Source organism: Oncorhynchus keta, chromosome 5 (assembly GCF_023373465.1).
Source record: "Oncorhynchus keta strain PuntledgeMale-10-30-2019 chromosome 5, Oket_V2, whole genome shotgun sequence".
Lineage (NCBI taxonomy): Eukaryota > Metazoa > Chordata > Actinopteri > Salmoniformes > Salmonidae > Oncorhynchus > Oncorhynchus keta.
Window position 1 is genome coordinate 18903611 of NC_068425.1, and position 19897 is coordinate 18923507.

Consider the following 19897-nt stretch of genomic DNA (forward strand, 5'->3'; position numbering starts at 1 on the left):
TAAGAACAAATTCTCAATGATGGCCTAGTAATAGTGGATTAACTGCCTTTTTCAGGGGCAGAAAGACAGATTTTTACCATGTCAGCTCAGGGATTCGATCTTGCAACCTTTCGGTTACTAGTCCAACGCTCTAACCACTAGGCTACCTGCTGCCCCAATACATGTGCAACTACAACAGCAGTAAATCATTGTTTTAATAAATTCAGCGTAATGCTCCAGTTGCGACTGAGAAGCCAGTTGCTTCATTTGGGAATGTTGCAGACTGAAAGGGACTGGTTAAAACACTCTGGAGGAACAGGCACAATGTCCCTACACAGAGAGGGGCTTTAAGAAGTCCTCAGAAGTAGGCCAGCAGTCACTCTGAGCCAGGTCTCGCAGCGCTGTTTTGGGTTTGCAAATCGCATCCAGAGATTAGTCTGCACCCCTCAGAATAAATAATAACCAACTCCAGGAGACAGACCAGGCTGTTTTGGACCTCTGTTTGGCAGTGAGTAGAATCAGGTCAGATTAGGCCCAGACAGTACCTGAGTCACGCTGTGTGGCGTTCCAGCAGAGACGACCTTAACCCCAGGGAGGAACTCCAGAGAGTCATGGGCTGCGGCGAGGTGGCTCAACAAGCCTTTTGTCTGTGAAGAGGGGAGGATGACCAGGGATGTCCTAAGGTGTTTGGCTGTTCTTTGAATAGGCCCTCACTCCCCCTGCCCAACCTCCCCTTTCCCCTTCTGTGTTGTTTGTGTACCAAGGGAACTGTGATCTCTTACATAGTTCCTTACTTTTCATAGTTCCCCCTCCAACGATCTGACAGGATCTAGTGAGTACATACTAGTCAACAGATAGCGATTTAGTATTTTTTTGCGAGTGTGACAATCTCTGGTGAAGTTAAACTATGAGGTAAGTGAGAACTTTAATCCATACATTACGGAACACAACTGTTCATTTTGCGTTGTGCAACATATGGCTGAGGGAGATAGCGTGGCGGCTGATGGATGCAGTGAGCGTTGTGCAACATATGGCTGAGGGAGATAGCGTGGCGGCTGATGGATGCAGTGAGCGTTGTGCAACATATGGCTGAGGGAGATGGAGGCTGATGGGTGCAGTGAGCGTTGTGCAACATATGGCTGAGGGAGATGGAGGCTGATGGGTGCAGTGAGCGTTGTGTACCCAGCCAGCCTGCACTGGAGGGGTAACAGACTGTGACAGGGTCATAAATCTCTGCTGTAATTAGATGTATCTCTATTCCCTTCCTGCTCCCTCTTTTTAATGCATGTCTGTATCAGATGAGCGTATGAGTGGATACGTTCTGGCATATCAGACACCGCCTGTCTCCCTGCTCACTGAGACCACTGACTCTCCCTCTCTCTCTCACACACACAATACTAATTTTATCCCTCAATTAATTCAAGTTCACTCTCGGGAGATTTTCTTTCTTATCAGACAGAAAAGATTGGAAAGCAAATATAGTTTTTTTTTTTTTGCGATCCTACAGCTACAAATGACCTAAATCTAATTTGACTGAATCACATTATGGCTGTGACAATTATAGAATAAGGGGTAGGCTAAATGTCATGCAAATGGCCATGGTTGTCTTAATTGTGATTTTTATAGAACAAATGTTTTGCGCTTGTGATGCATTTTTGAAAATGTCCTACGAGATACTTAATGAATATGACACAGCTTTGGTGACACTCCCATCTCACAAATGTTTTTTAACAGAGCCATATACAGTGGGGCAAAAAAGTATTTAGTCAGCCACCAATTGTGCAAGTTCTCCCACTTAAAAATATGAGAGAGGCCTGTAATTTTCATCATAGGTACACTTCAACTATGACAGACAAAATGAGAGAAAATGTATTTGTAAATTATGGTGGAAAATAAGTATTTGGTCAATAACAAAAGTTCATCTCAATACTTTGTTATATACCCTTTGTTGGCAATGACAGAGGTCAAACGTTTTCTGTCTTCACAAGGTTTTCACACACTGTTGCTGGTATTTTGGCCCATTTCTCCATGCAGATCTCCTCTAGAGCAGTGATGTTTTGGGGCTGTTGCTGGGCAACACAGACTTTCAACTCCCTCCAAAGATTGTCTATGGGGTTGAGATCTGGAGACTGGCTAGTTCACTCCAAGACCTTGAAATGCTTCTTACGAAGCCACTCCTTTGTTGCCCGGGCGGTGTGTTTGGGATCATTGTCATGCTGAAAGACCCAGCCACGTTTCATCTTCAATGCCCTTGTTGATGGAAGGAGGTTTTCACTCAAAATCTCACGATACATGGCCCCATTCATTCTTTCCTTTACACGGATCAGTCGTCCTGGTCCCTTTGCAGAAAAACAACCCCAAAGCATGATGTTTCCACCCCCATGCTTCACAGTAGGTATGGTGTTCTTTGGATGCAACTCAGCATTCTTTGTCCTTTTTTTTAACCAAAAAGTTATATTTTGGTTTCATCTGACCATATGACATTCTCCCAATCTTATTCTGGATAATCCAAATGCTCTCTAGCAAACTTCAGACGGGCCTGGACTTGTGTCCCCCTGCTTAAGCCAGTACGTCTGGCACTGCAGGATTTGAGTCCCTGGCGGCGTAGTGTGTTAGTGATGGTAGGCTTTGTTACTTTGGTCCCAGCTCTCTGTAGTGTGTTACTGATGGTAGGCTTTGTTACTTTGGTCCCAGCTCTCTGCAGGTCATTCACTAGGTCCCCCCCGTGTGGTTCTGGGATTTTTGCTCACCCTTCTTGTGATCATTTTGACCCCACGGGTGAGATCTTGCGTGGAGCCCCAGATCAAGGGAGATTATCAGTGCTCTTGTATGTCTTCCATTTCTAATAATTGCTCCCACAGTTGATTTCTTCAAACCAAGCTGCTTACCTATTGGAGATTCAGTCTTCCCAGCCTGGTGCAGGTCTACAATTTTGTTTCTGGTGTCCTTTGACAGCTCTTTGGTCTTGGCCATAGTGGAGTTTGGAGTGTGACTGTTTGAGGTTGTGGACAGGTGTCTTTTATACTGATAACAAGTTCAAACAGGTGCCATTAATACAAGTAACGAGTGGAGGACAGAGGAGCCTCTTAAAGAAGAAGTTACAGGTCTGTGAGAGTCAGAAATCTCGCTTGTTTGTAGGTGACCAAATACTTATTTTCCACCATAATTTGCAAATAAATTAATTAAAAATCCTACAATGTGATTTTCTCATTTTTTTCATTTTGTCTGTCATAGTTGAAGTGTACCTATGATTTAAAAAAATTACAGGCCTCTCTCAGCTTTTTAAGTGGGAGAACTTGCACAATTGGTGGCTGACTAAATACTTTTTTTGCCCCAATGTATTTGAAAAGTTTGGACATTGAAGTTTATGCATATTATGATGCATTCACATAACCCTGTGTTCCATGGCAGCTGTAATAGCTCCCCATGTACAATGTTGACCAATAGCAATTCACAGAATGTTCAGATTTTTAAACAATGCTATGTACAAGATTCCAAATTCTCATCATGAATGGATAAAGGAAATGCTCAAAGGCATTAACATGGTGTCCATTCTAAAAGCTATGAATATAGACAGGACTCCTGTATATAGAACTTCTCTCCCAACCATGCCGTTTTGCTCGTAAAATGATTAAGCTACCAACTTTACCCAATTCATGTAAAAAATAACAAACTGCTATTGGGTCAACTATAGGGTACAAAACATTAGGAACACCTTTCGATGACACTGTCCAGGTGAAAGCTATGATCCCTTATTGAGGTCACCCGTCTCCTCCCTTTCAATCTGGGTAGATGAAAGGGAGGAGACAGGTTAAAGATGGATTCTTAAGTGTTGATATGATTGAGCCATGGATTGTGTGTGTGTTCCATTCAGAGGGTGAATGGGCAAGACTGTGGGAAGCACTGGTGTCAACATAGGCCAGCATCCCTGTGGAAAGCTTTCCACACTTTCTAGTCCATACCCGACGAATTGAAGCTGTTCTGAGGGCAAAAGGAAGGTGTTCTTGATGTTTTGTACACTCCCTGTGTACTTGGGATATGAAGTTGAATCCCCCTTCACCTAAAATGACGTTATTAAGATGATTATGATGATTATTTTGTTCCTGGATATTGCTTATAATTATCGGTTACACAATTATACAATAATTGTACCAGCTCTACGCATCATGGCTGTTTTGTTTTGGTTCCGTTGACATTTAGCAAGTCCGGTCTGTATTCTGTTTGTCCTGAAACTGTTACGCCTTTTGTTCTATTTTAGTCTCACTGCTCTGACCCCTCCAAACACTAGATCCAGTCTGCTGGTGACACATCTCAGATTTATTCTGAAGTTCAACCTCAGACTTTGTCGGTGGCAGCTGAAAATATGTGTGTGAAATGAATAGCCTGCAGCAGCACACGATTTCTCAGTATTCCACCTCTCCTTTTACAGTAGCACTTAATACCTGTCACTACTTCCTGGTTGGTGGGTGTGGTAGAGGTGTGAACACTATTTGGCCGCGATGTGTGCCATTGTTTTTGCAGTACCAATTTGGCTGTGTGATGAGGTGTGCACACATTTGCTCAAGCCAACACTGTTGTAGGGCTGTTTGTACTCTCTGTGTGTGTCTGCTGTTTGATACTGATTGCCTGTATAATGTTAGATCTACAGCTTGTGACAGGAAACCTCTGGGTCTGATTTAGTGCATCCTGGAAAGTCATTATGTAGTGTTGGACACAGTGGGTGGTGTGGGGGAAGGTATGTGTGAAGGCGTGTTTTTGAGTCATAGTTGAGATGACATCATGCAGCGCCCGTCATTGCTCATTGGGTGTGGGTTTGCTTGTATGCGTATGCTGGTGTTGTGTATATGCTGTGCAGGCCTGTATTGCTGGGATGCTGTATATGTTAATCAGCACGTTGTATGTGTGCATGTAGTCGAATAACAAAAAAAAAAAGTCTTATTTGAGTGTTTTTTTGTTTTTTTCCCATTGTTTTCTGGTATTATTTATTACTTCTGTTGTTGTTTTTGACATGACTCTGTTATTGATTAATGTACTGCGTTGTTGAGGAAGCTAGCACAAGCATTTCACTGCACCTTTTATGCCTGCGGTACACTGACAAATACAATGTTATTTGATGGCATTTAATAGAGGTCGACCAATTATGCTTTTTCAACGCCGATACCGATTATTGGAGGGCCAAAAAAGCCAATACCGATTAATCTGCCGGGTTGTTTTACATTTATTTTTATTTATTTGTAATAATGACAATTAAAACAATACTGAATGAACACTTATTTTAACTTAATAAAATCAATTTATCCTCAAATAAATAATGAAACATGTTCAATTTGGTTTAAATAATGCAAAAACAAAGTGTTGGAGAAGAAAGTAAAAGTGCAATATGTGCCATGTAAGAAAGCTAGTGTTTAAGTTCCTTGCTCAGAACATGAGAACATATGAAAGCTGGTGGCTCCTTTTAACACGAGTCTTCAATATTCCCAGGTAAGAAGTTTTAGGTTGTAGTTATTATAGGAATTATAGGACTATTTCTCTCTGTACCATTTGTATTTCATATACCTTTGACTATTGGATGTTCTTATAGGCATTTTAACATTGCCAGTATAGCTTCCATCCCTCTCCTCGCCGCTACCTGGGCTCGAACCAGGAACACATCGCCAACAGCCACCCAACACCTACTCCAAGTCTGAGAGCGAGTGACGTTTGAAACGCTATTAGCGCACACCCCGCTAACTAGCTAGCCATTTCACATCGGTTACACCCGCCTAATCTCGGGAGTTGATAGGCTTGAAGTCATAAACAGCGCAATGCTTGAAGCATTAAGAAGAGCTGCTGGCAAAACGCATGGAAGTGCTTTTTGAATGAACGCTTACGTGCCTGCTGGTGCCTACCATCGCTCAGTCAGACTGCTCTATCAATCATAGACTTAGTTATAACATAATAACACAGAAATACGAGCCTTTGGTCATTAATATGGTCGAATCCAGAAACTATCAGTTCGAAAACAAAACGTTTATTCTTTCAGTGAAATACGGAACCGTTCCATATTTTATCTAACGGGTGGCATCCATAAGTCTAAATATTCCTGTTACATTGTACAACCTTCAATGTTATGTCATAATGACATAAAATTCTGGCAAATTAATTCGCAATGAGCCAGGTGGCCCAGACTGTTGCATATACACTGACTCTACGTGCAATGAACGCAAGAGAAGTGACACAATTTCACCAGGTTAATATTTCCTGCTAACCTGGATTTCTTTTAGCTAAATATGCAGGTTTAAAAATATATACTTCTGTTTATTGATTTTAAGAAAGGCGTTTATGGTTAGGTACACGTTGGAGCAACGACAGTCCTTTTTCACGAATGCGCACCGCATCGATTATATGCAACGCAGGAGATCTTGTTCTCAACTGGCCTACCTGGTTAAATAAAGGTGAAATAAGATAAACAGCGCATTGTTGGGCCTATATTGAGTAAGGAGCGTCAGTGGTGGTCTATGAATTTGGAGGAAGCCATGAAAGGCTAGGAGAAGAGGACAGGGGTGGTGGTTCTCTCTCACTTGTCCTGCTGTACTGAACAGTAATAGAGCAGTAGGCTGACAGTCGTGTACAGTGTAATATAGCTGTGCCAGTCGTGTACAGTGTGATATAGCTGTGCCAGTAGTGTACAGTGTGATATAGCTGTGCCAGTAGTGTACAGTGTGATATAGCTGTGCCAGTAGTGTACAGTGTGATATAGCTGTGCCAGTCGTGTACGTGTGATATAGCTGTGCCAGTAGTGTACAGTGTGATATAGCTGTGCCAGTAGTGTACAGTGTGATATAGCTGTGCCAGTCGTGTACAGTGTGATATAGCTGTGCCAGTTGTGTACGTGTGATATAGCTGTGCCAGTAGTGTACAGTGTGATATAGCTGTGCCAGTAGTGTACAGTGTAATATAGCTGTGCCAGTAGTGTACAGTGTAATATAGCTGTGCCAGTCGTGTACAGTGTGATATAGCTGTGCCAGTAGTGTACAGTGTGATATAGCTGTGCCAGTAGTGTACAGTGTAATATAGCTGTGCCAGTAGTGTACAGTGTAATATAGCTGTGCCAGTCGTGTACCGTGTGATATAGCTGTGCCAGTCGTGTACGTGTGATATAGCTGTGCCCGTCGTGTACAGTGTGATATAGCTGTGCCAGTCGTGTACGTGTGATATAGCTGTGCCAGTCGTGTACAGTGTAATATAGCTGTGCCAGTAGTGTACAGTGTGATATAGCTGTGCCAGTAGTGTACAGTGTGATATAGCTGTGCCAGTCGTGTACATGTGATATAGCTGTGCCAGTCGTGTACCGTGTGATATAGCTGTGCCAGTCGTGTACGTGTGATATAGCTGTGCCCGTCGTGTACAGTGTGATATAGCTGTGCCAGTCGTGTACGTGTGATATAGCTGTGCCAGTCGTGTACCGTGTGATATAGCTGTGCCAGTCGTGTACGTGTGATATAGCTGTGCCAGTCGTGTACATTGTGATATAGCTGTGCCAGTCGTGTACGTGTGATATAGCTGTGCCAGTCGTGTACGTGTGATATAGCTGTGCCAGTCGTGTACGTGTGATATAGCTGTGCCAGTCGTGTACAGTGTGATATAGCTGTGCCAGTCATGTACATGTGATATAGCTGTGCCAGTCGTGTACAGTGTGATATAGCTGTGCCAGTCGTGTACAGTGTGATATAGCTGTGCCAGTAGTGTATAGTGTGATATAGCTGTGCCAGTCGTGTACGTGTGATATAGCTGTGCCAGTCGTGTACGTGTGATATAGCTGTGCCAGTCGTGTACGTGTGATATAGCTGTGCCAGTCGTGTACATTGTGATATAGCTGTGCCAGTCGTGTACGTGTGATATAGCTGTGCCAGTCGTGTACCGTGTGATATAGCTGTGCCAGTCGTGTACGTGTGATATAGCTGTGCCAGTCGTGTACATTGTGATATAGCTGTGCCAGTCGTGTACGTGTGATATAGCTGTGCCAGTCGTGTACGTGTGATATAGCTGTGCCAGTAGTGTACAGTGTGATATAGCTGTGCCAGTCGTGTACGTGTGATATAGCTGTGCCAGTCGTGTACGTGTGATATAGCTGTGCCAGTCGTGTACGTGTGATATAGCTGTGCCAGTCGTGTACAGTGTGATATAGCTGTGCCAGTAGTGTACATGTGATATAGCTGTGCCAGTCGTGTACAGTGTGATATAGCTGTGCCAGTAGTGTACATGTGATATAGCTGTGCCAGTCGTGTACCGTGTGATATAGCTGTGCCAGTCGTGTACAGTGTGATATAGCTGTGCCAGTCGTGTACAGTGTGATATAGCTGTGCCAGTCGTGTACAGTGTGATATAGCTGTGCCAGTAGTGTACATGTGATATAGCTGTGCCAGTCGTGTACCGTGTGATATAGCTGTGTCAGTCGTGTACGTGTGATATAGCTGTGCCCGTCGTGTACAGTGTGATATAGCTGTGCCAGTCGTGTACGTGTGATATAGCTGTGCCAGTCGTGTACAGTGTAATATAGCTGTGCCAGTAGTGTACAGTGTGATATAGCTGTGCCAGTAGTGTACAGTGTGATATAGCTGTGCCAGTCGTGTACATGTGATATAGCTGTGCCCGTCGTGTACCGTGTGATACAGCTGTGCCAGTCGTGTACCGTGTGATATAGCTGTGCCAGTCGTGTACGTGTGATACAGCTGTGCCCGTCGTGTACAGTGTGATATAGCTGTGCCCGTCGTGTACAGTGTGATATAGCTGTGCCAGTCGTGTACGTGTGATATAGCTGTGCCAGTCGTGTACGTGTGATACAGCTGTGCCAGTCGTGTACAGTGTGATATAGCTGTGCCAGTCGTGTACGTGTGATACAGCTGTGCCAGTCGTGTACGTGTGATATAGCTGTGCCAGTCGTGTACGTGTGATACAGCTGTGCCCGTCGTGTACAGTGTGATATAGCTGTGCCAGTCGTGTACGTGTGATACAGCTGTGCCCGTCGTGTACCGTGTGATACAGCTGTGCCAGTCGTGTACCGTGTGATATAGCTGTGCCAGTCGTGTACGTGTGATACAGCTGTGCCCGTCGTGTACGTGTGATACAGCTGTGCCCGTCGTGTACAGTGTGAGATAGCTGTGCCAGTCGTGTACGTGTGATACAGCTGTGCCCGTCGTGTACCGTGTGATACAGCTGTGCCAGTCGTGTACCGTGTGATATAGCTGTGCCAGTCGTGTACGTGTGATACAGCTGTGCCCGTCGTGTACAGTGTGATATAGCTGTGCCAGTCGTGTACGTGTGATATAGCTGTGCCAGTCGTGTACGTGTGATATAGCTGTGCCAGTCGTGTACCGTGTGATATAGCTGTGCCAGTCGTGTACGTGTGATATAGCTGTGCCAGTCGTGTACATTGTGATATAGCTGTGCCAGTCGTGTACGTGTGATATAGCTGTGCCAGTCGTGTACGTGTGATATAGCTGTGCCAGTCGTGTACGTGTGATATAGCTGTGCCAGTCGTGCACGTGTGATATAGCTGTGCCAGTCGTGTACATTGTGATATAGCTGTGCCAGTCGTGTACGTGTGATATAGCTGTGCCAGTCGTGTACCGTGTGATATAGCTGTGCCAGTCGTGTACGTGTGATATAGCTGTGCCAGTCGTGTACATTGTGATATAGCTGTGCCAGTCGTGTACGTGTGATATAGCTGTGCCAGTCGTGTACCGTGTGATATAGCTGTGCCAGTCGTGTACGTGTGATATAGCTGTGCCCGTCGTGTACAGTGTGATATAGCTGTGCCAGTCGTGTACGTGTGATATAGCTGTGCCAGTCGTGTACCGTGTGATATAGCTGTGCCAGTCGTGTACGTGTGATATAGCTGTGCCAGTTGTGTACATTGTGATATAGCTGTGCCAGTCGTGTACGTGTGATATAGCTGTGCCAGTCGTGTACAGTGTGATATAGCTGTGCCAGTCGTGTACGTGTGATATAGCTGTGCCAGTTGTGTACAATATGAAGCAGGCCAGTTGTGCAGGCTGTAAATCTCCTCTCTTGCTGAGCTGTGGGTGTGACAGGCAGACCACTCTGTTACGCAGTCCCCCATAGCCATGGTTTTATGGGAGGTACAGCAGCAGACCTAATCACTTAAAGGATCTGGTGGCAACGGGGGTGTGAGCTCATGCTCTGGAAGTGTGGCAGACGTGATGGATGTTGCAGAGTGCTCTCTGGACAGCAGTGGTTCTATAGGCCTCTGCTTCACCACACTGATACATCCCTATTCTGTTATACAGGGACCTGCATCGTCACCCACACACCAGGCTCTACCTGCTCTTTGTTCTCTCACTGGTTTCCTCTTTGTCCCTCTACTGCTAGGAGATGGAAACCATTTGACTGTTCCTCGACACCTCAGCTCCATCTTCAGTAGGTTGACTGTCCTTTTTGATATCTTATTTATTTTTAAATGTTATTTCCTTCAAGCAGAACCAACCAAGAAGCCAGCTATAACTGGTTCATCAGGTTAAGGCGGCACCCTGTGTAATGTCTTCTCCTTTCGCTCAAAGCCCCTCTTGAGTGCTGCTGCGGCAGTATAAGGGTCTCTCTAGCTCCAAGGAAACGAACTACCTGGTGAATTTCTCTGGGAAATTGCAAGCGAAAGACTGATACCTTTTGTTCCTGGGTTAGAGTGAGATTCCTGTGGTGTTCCCATATATCTGAAGCCCTGTGTGGATGTCCTGGAGGTAGAATCCCCTCCTTTTAACCAGGGTAAAGTGTCCCTCCCAGCCTTTCTGCTGAATTAAAATGGCATCACCTCTAATATGCCAGCTGTCTCCCCGGGAGGAGGTCCGTCCCCATGGTAGCTGGCTCTCTGCTGTTAGCTCTGCTGCAGGGGAGGCACTAGCCTTGCTTATGCATCTCATTGACTTAATCGTAGCCCCACTTTGATTTGCCACGCGAAGGCACACAACCTTTTTATGTTAATCACCGCAACGCTCCACATCGTTCCAGAATGCGTAATGAAACTAAAATGTTATATTTTATGAACCTCAGGCTACTTTAATTGTCTATGCGCTCATTTTTTAAGCTTCAGTGAATTTCTAGGCTTTTTCTCTACATTTTCTTTAACCCCCATTGTGTGATGATGTTCCTAATGGCAAGGCCTTCGGCAAGTTTGAGAAACAATGCACAGCAATTTTCCTTCATTGTGTGCAATTGCAAGCCATTAGACTCACGAGTCTAACATGACCAGCACTGCCTCAGTCATTTGGGTGACAGTGATCTTAATTAGAGAACTTTTTAAAAAATGTTTAAAGCTTCACAATTCAAGCATCATTGCACTGTAATGCCTCAGTCGAGCCGTTTCATTGTGCCTAACTGCCGAGAAGCATGTAATAATTTTGTACCACATCCTGTCTGTCTTTTCATTATTGTTCGGCCATGCCCCATTATTCTATAACGGCCACACTGGCTCCTACAACAGTGACCGCACCTATTTGAGAAGCGGCAGTGATAGAAGGTTAATGTCGTGTAATTGGATGAGCACTTTCTCTCGCTCCCCCTCTCCGACAGCCTTTGACGATGGCCCGCTAATCTTCCTTGCTTCCCTACCTAAACGGAGTCATCTTGTCATTTTGGATTAGCCATATTCCTTTCGTCACACAGATTAAGATAAATACTCTGTCATCATCTCTCCTGCATTCTCTCTACCTTCCTATTCAATTCGTCCTGTAACTATTTTCTAATCTTTAATTCCATTTTTTCAAGGCAGCACACACATTTACAAATCTCCTAAACTTAGAATTTTACCACGTTACTTTTCTTTTTAGTGTGTCCTCACTTACGGCTAGACCTGACAGATTGATACCTGTCAGACCTGAGGAAACCACAGTGAATGTCACGTTCTGCTCACTCGTAGTTAATCAGGGGTCAGCCAATTAAAAAGCTCTTCTCCTGGACTAGGTTATATCACGCATACTAATAGAGAAAAGGGACAGTTTTTGTGATGCAACTCTGGATAGAAACAATGGCCTTTTTGTACCATGACCTAGGCTGTTAATGCTTCATAAGAAGCCTTAGTCTAGACGTCACCACACCAAACAATATCATTAACATGAGCTTGTAATCCCTCTCATCTTTAGAGTAATAACAGGCAGTCTCTTGTTTTGGTACAACAGGATCATCAGCTGCTTCCCTCCCTCTTCACCGCTCTTCATTCTCTACCTATGTATGACAACTCATACTGTACAGGGTCATCAGCTGCTTCCCTCCCTCTTCACCGCTCTTCATTCTCTACCTATGTATGACAACTCATACTGTACAGGGTCATCAGCTGCTTCCCTCCCTCTTCACCGCTCTTCATTCTCTACCTATGTATGACAACTCATACTGTACAGGGTCATCAGCTGCTTCCCCCCCTCTTTACCGCTCTTCATTCTCTACCTATGTATGACAACTCATACTGTACAGGGTCATCAGCTGCTTCCCTCCCTCTTCACCGCTCTTCATTCTCTACCTATGTATGACAACTCATGCTGTGCATGGCTGTAATCCATTACTAGTGTCCAGTGGACATCATGTCAAGGCTAGATGTTACCAGACAGGCAGTGTGTTCCATCAGGCCTACACTTGACAGGGTGTGCGTGGCACTCTGGGTTTCCTTGCCATGTAAAAACTGGCAGCGTTTGCTCTACAACAAAATATGCTTTTAGCTCCATCCATAGTTCCAACAGGGATTTGAACAAGTTATTTCAGTGCTCCGTGTGAATTAAAGATGAACATGACCCCAGCGATCTTCCCTCTCCCCGCCGCCGATGTTAACTCTGTTCTTTATTTAGAGGCGGTGGTGCAGTGCAGCGTAGGCTAACGAGATCTCACGACTGTGTCACTGCATGTCGGCTACTTTGCACTGGCCTGACGTGGAAGCTACTTGACCAGAGTGCACATTACCCTCATGTCAGGAGAGGTGGGATGGATGTAGCGGGGTGGGGGGGTGCGCTCCACTCTGTATGTGTGGTGTGACTTATCTCCCAGGCTGCACTGCTTCAGATGCCTCAGGGTGTTGTGACGACTGGGTTGACTGGGTGAGTTACTGTATTAGTGCCCTGTCGGGGCCAGCCACTCCAGGCATTGAAGGGATGAGGAGTGAATGGAAGTTGACTCCTCTTCGTCCTCTCGTGTTCTTGTTGTGTTTTCTCTGTCGTCACTTGGTTTATGACCTCTGTGTTGTGTTCCTGAGGAAGTCTAGTGTCTGGCAGGGCTGTAGAAGTGACGTAACAGAATGACTTGTGAATACAGTCGACAGGGCCTCTTGCTCTGTGATTTATGGCCCAGGGGTTACCAGCATGTGGAACTCAAGGGACCTAACGTTCGCTTGACGATGCAAATGAGTCTGTTTAAACATTGGTGTTAATTTAGTGTCACTTTATTTGTATTTATATAAATAGCCCTCGCAGTCACGTCTCCATTTCGACATTTTATCACCTCTACAGAAATACTGATTCATGGTGTCTGGTAGGTGACCCCCCTGGTTTGAAAGCCGTGCTCAGTGATTCTGACCCCACCGCTCTCCTGTTGTCCCTCAGGCCTGCCACTGCTGCTCCAGGATCTCGCCCTGCCTCTGCTGCAGCCAGGCCAGCCACAGCCAGCACAGCCAAGAGCTCCACATCCACAGCCAAGCCTGGCACCCCCACGGCTAAAACCACCTCCACCTCCACCACTCCCAGACCAGCCTCTGCCAAAGCCGTCTCTACAACACCCTCAGCTGGACGGACCCCGACATCACAGCCCTCAAAGACTCCCATCAAGAAAGGTAAGAGGGGACATCAGTTTTGGTTCAATTTAAAAAATTACAAAGGTTTTAGCTTTTTATTACTAGCATTACATGTTATTAAATGTTTCAAAATATATCTTTATTAAATATTAGATCATTTGTTCATCATAATTAAGTTTCCAACCCTTGTCCTTTTCCTCTTCACAAATGTCTGCTTGTGTTATACATTTCCTCTAGATGTTACCAAATCAGCCACCAAGAAGCCTGCAGCTGCTCCTCTCACTCGTACCTCACCAGCCAAGACCACCAAACCTGAGACTCCCAAATCAGCCTCCGCATCCAAGCCAGACTCCACCCCCAAGAAGCCGGCTGCCAGCAGCAAGGCCGCAGACACCAAGAAGACGCCAAGCAAGCCTACGCCTTCAAAGGATGTCAGTGCTGGCCCCAAGACCCCTAGTACCAAGCCAGCAGGGAAGGCTTCCACCCCTAAGAAGACTGTGGGCAGCAACACTCCCATGGCAGTAAAGCGTGGCCCCAAACCCACAACGGCGGCAGAGCCCGCGACTGAAACTGGTGAGACCCAGGACGCCGCTGTTGCTGCTGCCATAGCTGCAGCTTCCTTGGCTGCTGTAGTCTCCATGGCAACCTCGGAAGAAGCAGTGGTGGCTGCAGTCCCAGAGGAGAAGGAGACGGTGCCCCCTCAGGCCAGCCAGCCAAAGGAGGCCCCAGAGGCCTTTATCTCTCAGCTGTCAGCTCAGCTGGACCTGGTCCACCTGGAAGAGCCAGCAGACACAGTGTCTCTCCTGGGCACCACGGTCATGTCTCCTCCATGCTCCCCCACCGGGCCCATGTCCCCGGTCAGGGAGCCCCAGAATGCCTCTGCTCTGCTGGACATGCACGTCCAGCCAGAACCCAGGTCCCAGAGCCAGTCTGCCATGGCTCCACAGAGTCCAGTCCAGGAGGAGGTGATTTTCCAGCCAGACTCCTGGGCCCAGAACCAGTCTGCCATGTCTCCACAGAGCCCGGTCCAGGAGGAGGTGAAGGTCCAGCCAGACCCCTGGGCCCAGAACCAGTCTGTCATGTCTCCACGGAGCCCGGTCAAGGAGGAGGTGAAGGTCCAGCCAGACACCTGGGCCCAGAACCAGTCTGCCATGTCTCCACAGAGCCCTGTCCAGGAGGAGGTGAAGGTTCAGCCAGACTCCTGGGCCCAGAACCAGTCTGCCATGTCTCCACAGAGCCCTGTCCAGGAGGAGGTGAAGGTCCAGCCTGACTCCTGGGCCCAGAACCAGTCTGCCATGTCTCCACAGAGCCCGGTCCAGGAGGAGGTGAAGGTCCAGCCAGACTCCTGGGCCCAGAACCAGTCTGCCATGTCTCCACAGAGCCCTGTCCAGGAGGAGGTGAAGGTTCAGCCAGACTCCTGGGCCCAGAACCAGTCTGCCATGTCTCCACAGAGCCCGGTCCAGGAGGAGGTGAAGGTCCAGCCAGATGAGCAGCAGGAGGACCTCCTCATGCCCTCCTCTTCAGCCCCTCCTGCATTCAGCATAATGTCTCAGCCCATGGATGAGTTCACCTCAGGGGTCCTGGTCTCTCCCTCTCAGGACCAGGAGGAGGCAGTGGAGAAGGCAGATGAGGAGATCAACGAAGATGATGACAATGATGACAATGAGGAAGAAGAGAGGACGGTGGGCAAGCCGACATCACTATTTGACATGAGTAGCTCTCAGCCCTCTGAGGAGGCAAAGCCTGCAGGCTTTGGTGGCGCCACCAGTTGGCATGGGGATGACATCTTGTCAGGGATGGACTCTGAGGATGTGAGCAGTATGAGCAGCCGCCTGCAGGGGTCGTCAGAGATGAGCAGCACCCAGCACACGGGCCTGCTGCAGGGTACCCAGAGCTCCGACGCCCTGGTAGACTCCAGCCTCAAGGGCTCAGAGGGAGAAGGGACCTTCATGTGCTCCCTCGATGTGGAGACCCTGGCCAACGAGGAGGAAGATGAGGAAGAGGATAGGAAAGTGTGCAAGCCGACATCACTATTTGACATGAGTAGCTCTCAGCCCTCTGAGGAGGCAAAGCCTGCAGGCTTTGGTGGCGCCACCAGTTGGCATGGGGATGACATCTTGTCAGGGATGGACTCTGAGGATGTGAGCAGTATGAGCAGCCGCCTGCAGGGGTCGTCAGAGATGAGCAGCACCCAGCACACGGGCCTGGTGCAGGGTACCCAGAGCTCCGACGCCCTGGTAGACTCCAGCCTCAAGGGCTCAGAGGGAGAAGGGACCTTCATGTGCTCCCTCGATGTGGAGACCCTGGCCATCGAGGAGGAGGAAGATGAAGATGAGGAAGAGGATAGGAAAGTGTGCAAGCCGTCATCTCTGTTTGACATGAGTAGCTCTCAGCCCTCTGAGGAGGCAAAGCCTGCAGGCTTTGGTGGCGCCACCAGTTGGCATGGGGATGACATCTTGTCAGGGATGGACTCTGAGGATGTGAGCAGTATGAGCAGCCGCCTGCAGGGGTCGTCAGAGATGAGCAGCACCCAGCACACGGGCCTGCTGCAGGGTACCCAGAGCTCCGACGCCCTGGTAGACTCCAGCCTCAAGGGCTCAGAGGGAGAAGGGGCCTTCATGTGCTCCCCCGATGTGGAGACCCTGGCCATCGAGGAGGAGCGAGTTGATGTTGATGATATGGACTTGAGCTCAGAGCGGGCAGTGGACCACCGGAAGGTGTGTCAGCAGGAGGATGAGGAGGAGGAGGATGATGAAGATGTGGAGATGCCCAGCGAAGGGGTGATGGAGAGTGGACTGGAGAGCTGTGGGAACGCAGACGAGGACGACTACACAGAGGAGGACCGCTTGGATAACCTTAGCCGTTCACCCATCCCACCTTCCTCAGCCTGGGGTCAGACAAACCCCTTCACTGACCCCTGGGCCCAGCCCCACCTCTCCTCCCCCCACACCGCCTCCAGCCCCCTGTCTGACCACGGGGCTGACGGCCCTGAGATGCCCACCCAGTCCTCTGCCCAGGCCTGGTTGGATCTCAGCGCCCCCTCTCTGATGCTCCGGTCAGAGCAGCCCTCAGAGCCTCAGTCTGTCCCTGAGGAGATGGAGAGCTCTGCCCCAGTGGAGGCCTCTGCTCCCCCAGGGCCCCATGCTGTGGGCATGTCTCAGTCCAGCACCCTGAGTGGCACGGCCCTGGCCGTCCACAGCAGCAGTGAAACCAGCACTCCCGAGGAGCTCCGTGACTATGACAGCAGCTCTGGGGTGGAGTCACGCTCTGACAAGCAGCAGACTCCTGTGCCATCCAATGTGCAACCTGACCTGGAGCAGGACTTGGGCATCCATCTGGAGCGAGGTGACGAGGAGGAGGAGGCTGAGACGCTCCCTGCTGACGAGGTCCTGGGAGCAGGCCCTCCTACTGCCCCCGCCTCTGCCCCCTCCTCCCCCTCCACCTCGGGAGACGAGGCCAGCGACATGGAGGGTGAGATGCAGATCAACGACCCAGATGTCCCCGTCACCATGGATGACAGTGCTGAGTTCGACAGCCCACCGTCCGCCTGCATCCTGCCTGCCCTGAAAGAGGAGGTGGTGGAGGTGCCAGCCGGAGAAGGAGAGGAGGACGGGGGTGGCGGCACGCCCCAGTCTGCCAACTCAGTGGCGTCTTACGGCTTTGACTGCACCATGTCCAACTCCAACGCCCACTCCACTGCCGAGAGCTGCGGTAAGAGTCCCGGCATCTTCTCCCTGGAGAACGAGGACCAGTTGCCCGAGGAGGCCAAGGACCCCTCCCTCATCAAGGAGCTGACCCTGCCTGCAGCGGCCGCCCAGTCAGAGGAGCTGCTGGGAGGCCCTGTAGACCTGCTGCCCCTGGGCCAGCCTGGGGACCAGCACCACTACATGCTGGGGGGGAAGATGGATGCTGACGACCTGGAGGTCAACACCCTGGAGGACACCCTCCGCCTGGGGCCCCAGCATGCCGGGGAGGCCAGCGAGGGCCAGCCACCCTACTACTCTGCTATATGCGATAAGACTGATAGCTTTCTGGCAGGTAACGTATAAGTCCCTACCCCTGGAATGCACCTTCTCCCTCGCACCCCTCCCCCTTGTTGTTCTTAGTTTTTCTCTCCAGGTGGGTTAGATGGTTTAGAAAAACAAACAAATGATGGTAGGAAACAAAAGGCAAGGGGAACAAAAAAGACTGTAGATCAGTGAAGCCTCCCTCTTTCATACTACTATTATGGTTATGAATGTATGGCACTACTTTATGTACAATAGCTACTAGCTACCATTTTCTATTAGAATGTTCTTTTTAAGTAACACTGCGTAACCCCTGAGGGGGTATTGACTGACTGGTCCGTTGGGACAAAGCTCTTAAAAGAAAAGGAGGAGTAAAAGGAGAATGGACTCTACCTACATGTGTATTTATCCTACTGTTTTTACCAAACAAATGTCAATTATTATTTTTTTGTACTTGTTTAGTTGGAACCTGGTCCTCCCTCCCCTGTGTACACGCTCCATTTGATCCTGCACCGTAGAGATATCCTACTCTCTTTTTTTACAAGTTTGTCATTTTGCTTTCAACACCATTTTCGTATCTAATAAAGGCTAGATATTTAACATGGCTTTCCTCCCCTTACAGTTTTCTTAAGGCCTGTATGAGAGTGATTGATTTGAAGTTTGTCTAGTTTTAATTTGCGCTGCAGGAAGTTTGCCTCTCTCCCTGCATAGATTATCGTGGCAAGTAACGTTGTCATGTACAGTGTGTTTTGAGGCATCTGTTTTAAGTGGTCATGCTTCATGCCTCTCTTAGTTGATCATTTGTGCTTCAGAACCAACAAACAACTATTTGTGGGAAAAAAAACCTGCATTCCTCTGCATTTAGAATTGATGCTCACTGAAAACGCTTTTCTCACTGAAACGCTTTTAGTGATATTGGATATTTCAACTTGCATGTACTAACATTGAAATTGTATCTGATTAAACCATTATACACTAGGGATGTTCATAAATGAATGGTTCATGCTAAGTAGGTTTTTCAAAATTCCATTAAACATCATTGCGAGGCATGTTGTTCCTGTTTCTTGTTATTTCCCATTAGCGTAGCATGTCTCAATTGTTGTCTAGGTCAGTTTTATGTATTTAAATGACATCACTGTCCTCATCATGGGAATCACTTCCCACCAGGAAGTGACGTTTTATCTGTGGAATGGTGTTGATGCTCAATGGAATTTTGGTTAGGAGGCAATCCACCTGGTGTCCCATACCCTGTTTTCCAGCATGTATATGTTTCTCTCTGACCTCCATGGATTCAACGCAGACCAACACCACATTTGTAAATGTCCTTGGTAGGTGGTAGTCCCCAAACAGACACCAGGGAAGACTCCTCCTCCTGGGTCCCTTTACTGTATGTCCTGAAGGTTTCACATCCTCTTCGTCTGCGATGTGAAGCTCAAACCTGCCTGTATCCTCCTGAATGCTCCACCCAACACACACACACACATAATGGCATTACCCCACACCCACCTGAATGTGTCTTAAGAAGAAGCTGAAGTGGATGAGAGATCCGACTCCATCCTGCTCAACCCAGACAAGGAAAGCCCTTGGATCCCTATGTTTGTCGGTACTGAAATCAGAGCATCCCTTGTTCCTCCTCTCCTACCTTCTGCACCATTATATTCTTCCTAAACGAAACAAAAAAAAAGCCAGATGTGGCATTTTGCACAGGCCCATCATGAACATACAGGTGTCTCATGATGTTGCTTTGGGAACGCTCTGTTGCATGTATAGTACTGTACGTGTCTGTTGGGACACCATGGCTACCCTTGAGTAAGGCATGGTCAGTGTTGAGGTACACGTTTTGGTAATTAGCCGAGCAGGTCCCAGGGGCATCCTTGTATTGGCTGAGTTGATTTTTGATGTGGGATAGAATGCGTTTCAAAGCAGTCAGGTGTATGTTGGTGACCCCACACATATGAAGAAACCATATGGTTGGTCAAAAACCTTTTCATCAGAGTAGTTTATGATTTAGTTCTTAAGTAAAATGGTTAATCCCTAGTTCCCCATTTTCTTTGTCTAGTCCCTGGCTTGTCAGGTCTGTCATGTTAATGCTCATGTTATCACAATCTAGCCTTTATGTGGGGATATTTCCCTGGGACATTTTTTA

At 47.8% G+C, this 19897-nt stretch overlaps 1 protein-coding gene across 12 annotated transcripts in view; it reads left to right on the forward strand.

Moving 5' to 3' along the window:
• The window catches only part of prr36b (proline rich 36b), a 39746-nt gene extending 20946 nt beyond the window's left edge, over positions 1-18800 (forward strand). For 2 of the 12 annotated variants that reach the window (XM_052518930.1, XM_052518929.1), the window contains exons 4-6: positions 13557-13783; positions 13982-17782; positions 18214-18800. In XM_052518930.1, the coding sequence (XP_052374890.1) occupies positions 13557-13783; positions 13982-17782; positions 18214-18269 (4084 nt within the window). In that variant the 3' untranslated portion in view covers positions 18270-18800. Of the gene's footprint in view, positions 1-13556; positions 13784-13981 lie in introns of all 12 variants that reach the window. The other 10 variants (XM_052518938.1, XM_052518934.1, XM_052518935.1 and 7 more) reach the window with 10 other exon arrangements.
• The last annotated feature ends 1097 nt before the right edge of the window (positions 18801-19897 follow it).